This window comes from Olea europaea, chromosome 11 (assembly GCF_002742605.1).
Source record: "Olea europaea var. sylvestris chromosome 11, O_europaea_v1, whole genome shotgun sequence".
Lineage (NCBI taxonomy): Eukaryota > Viridiplantae > Streptophyta > Magnoliopsida > Lamiales > Oleaceae > Olea > Olea europaea.
Window position 1 is genome coordinate 12,736,449 of NC_036247.1, and position 2,456 is coordinate 12,738,904.

The window sequence follows — 2,456 nt, forward strand, 5'->3', positions numbered from 1 at the left end:
TTTTTTTTTTTTGGTTGAATTTGGAATGATACAAACCAATGATCCATGGGAAATTGTTTGTAAATGAAAGAAATCATTCAAATGCTTTCTTAACCTACATCAATGCAGTGGGTGTCTTTTAGCACATTCCGTCACCACATAGGCAATTGGGTTAGGTATTTTTTTCCATTGGCATTGAATAATCTCAACTTAATTGTTAAAGCGTCTCTCTACAGGTACATCTGCACATTGAGCGGCATCTAATGCAAGAATTGCCAGTATCAGATAGTGACATTGCGCAATGGTGCAAAGATATATTTGTGGCAAAGGTAAAGTGTAGATATGAATTTGGTTGATATGGCTTATCATGCAAAGTGAGTACCCTGAATAGAGAACAGATAGAAACAATGCGTATAAGTGAACATCCATTGCATGTTTGGTAAATAAGACTTGACAGTAACCCCAGTTCTAATAGACAATATTTTAACTTTTTTCCCTTATTTAACACTATAGTACTCCATACCAAACAAGCCAGGATTTCACATGTTGTGGTTGAAGTTAACTTAAGAGAAATACAAGGTATCCGAAAAAATTTTAAGCCTATATTATTATAAAGGCATTCTTGTTGAAACTATGGTCATAAAATATGTGTTTGTCTAAGCCTTTTGTAAGCAATTTTTAATTTATTAAAAAGTATTGATAAGTTACTTTTTCTTACTTTTAAGTACAATAACTTATTTGGAAATAGTTATTTCTAACTTTGACCAATAAAACTAGCATAATAAAATGCTTTATGCAATATTTGTTTCCTCTTGTATGTCATTTATCTTGTAAGATGAGGCCAATTTTTCGAGTTGTACATGTGCAACCTTTAGCTTAAAAAGTAACTTTTTGCCCAATTCGTGCTCACAGTCAGCACAATATCTCTCATATTATTGGGACTTGAGTTTCTATCTCAAAAAATCAATATTTGTTAAGAAGAGTAGCTCTAGTCCTTGAACGCTGGTTAAATTTTAACCGATGTTTAACACTTACTAATGCCTGAAGTTTTATTGACTGATAGGATGCTTTACTGGAGCATCATCTTGCTAAGGACACGTTTGGTAACAAACAATGCATAAACATCGGTAGACCGAAGAAATCTTTGTTGGTATATATCCTTCCACGAGTTCGATAAAATTGTGATTTTGTTTTCTTGATACATCTTTTTCCATTTTTGATTTATATTTCACTCTTATTTTTATTTACAGGTGGTACTCTTGTGGTCATGTTTCCTCATTTTTGGATGTGTCAAAATTTTCCAATGGTGCACTTTCTCATGGGGAGAAATTGCATTTTGTGCTGTTTTCTTGGCTTTGATTATGATCCTTATGCAAATACTCATTGTGTTTTCCCAATCAGAACATTCAACCCCTCCTAAGATATCACAGCCGGACCCATTGAAGGACGTGCTGCTTCAAAAATGAGCTGATGTAAAGTCAATTAAGGTATATTTGGCACACACTACGAAATATGACTTAACAATAGACAAATTTAACTTTCGTTTTTCTTTTTTCTTTTTTCGTTTATATTGTCCTTTATAGTCTAATTTATCTTATTAATCATGTCATTAATGCGTATCAGGTTCAATACGAAGAAAACTCCTCTTAGAGCCGTTTGCCAGTCGACAAGTTCAAGACGAGTCAGATTAAATATTTGCAATGTTGCTATACCGGGGCAAAATTACTTCAAAACTTGCTTCCTACTTGTAGTTTGTTGCATCATTTCTTATTTATTCTTTTTTTGTTTTACCTTAACTAAAAACAACAGGCAATATAAATCTCAGAGAGAAGTATAGTATGTATCTCTATTAATATGACTACCTATGGATCGCATAGTAAAAATATGGAGAAGAACCGTTATTATGACCGTCTTGCCCCATTTGATTAGTGGGGTGAAACTTGATATGGATGTTGTATTTCTCATCCTTATTGCCAATTATAGATTGATCGTCTAAATGGGAATCTCAATACTTGCTTCGAATACATTTCTTACCATACAAATAAACGTTACTACTTAAAAAATAAAATAAAAAGCTGTGAAACTCGTGTATACTATCTAATTATTTGGGTTTCAAAAAATATCCAATAATTTTTGAGGTACTTATTACGTGAAAACGTAATATAAAATACAATCATGCTAATGGTACATAATTTCCTGTACCTAAAGGTGTTCATCCTCTTACATGGGTGGACCCCACTCGGACACTAAAATTATTCCTTTATAATAGATCTTTCAATTTGAGTGATTCTTTATTCACGTTGTGGTATTGAGCCGTCATCCGGGTTAACTAGTGATAATTGATATCCATTTATAGTGAAGTAGTAGAATATTTATTAATATAAACAAAGAATACGATAAATTCTTAACATAAAATAATTTATCTTTTGGAATCCCATCATTGTGGGTATATATAGAATTAATATGTAAGTATATAT

At 32.1% G+C, this 2,456-nt stretch overlaps 2 protein-coding genes across 2 annotated transcripts in view; both read left to right on the forward strand.

The window, feature by feature from the left end:
- Window positions 1–2,001, forward strand: part of LOC111403421 (1-acyl-sn-glycerol-3-phosphate acyltransferase 2-like) — an 11,584-nt gene extending 9,583 nt beyond the window's left edge. Inside the window, exons 9-12 of the mRNA XM_023031923.1 lie at window positions 216–308; window positions 1,043–1,129; window positions 1,230–1,466; window positions 1,603–2,001. Of these exons, the coding sequence (XP_022887691.1) occupies window positions 216–308; window positions 1,043–1,129; window positions 1,230–1,445 (396 nt within the window). The 3' untranslated portion in view covers window positions 1,446–1,466; window positions 1,603–2,001. The remainder of the gene's footprint in view (window positions 1–215; window positions 309–1,042; window positions 1,130–1,229; window positions 1,467–1,602) is intronic.
- LOC111404472 (xanthine dehydrogenase 1-like) overlaps window positions 1,883–2,456 on the forward strand; it is a 20,236-nt gene continuing 19,662 nt past the window's right edge. The window contains exon 1 of the mRNA XM_023033272.1: window positions 1,883–1,933. Within this exon, the coding sequence (XP_022889040.1) occupies window positions 1,883–1,933 (51 nt within the window). The remainder of the gene's footprint in view (window positions 1,934–2,456) is intronic.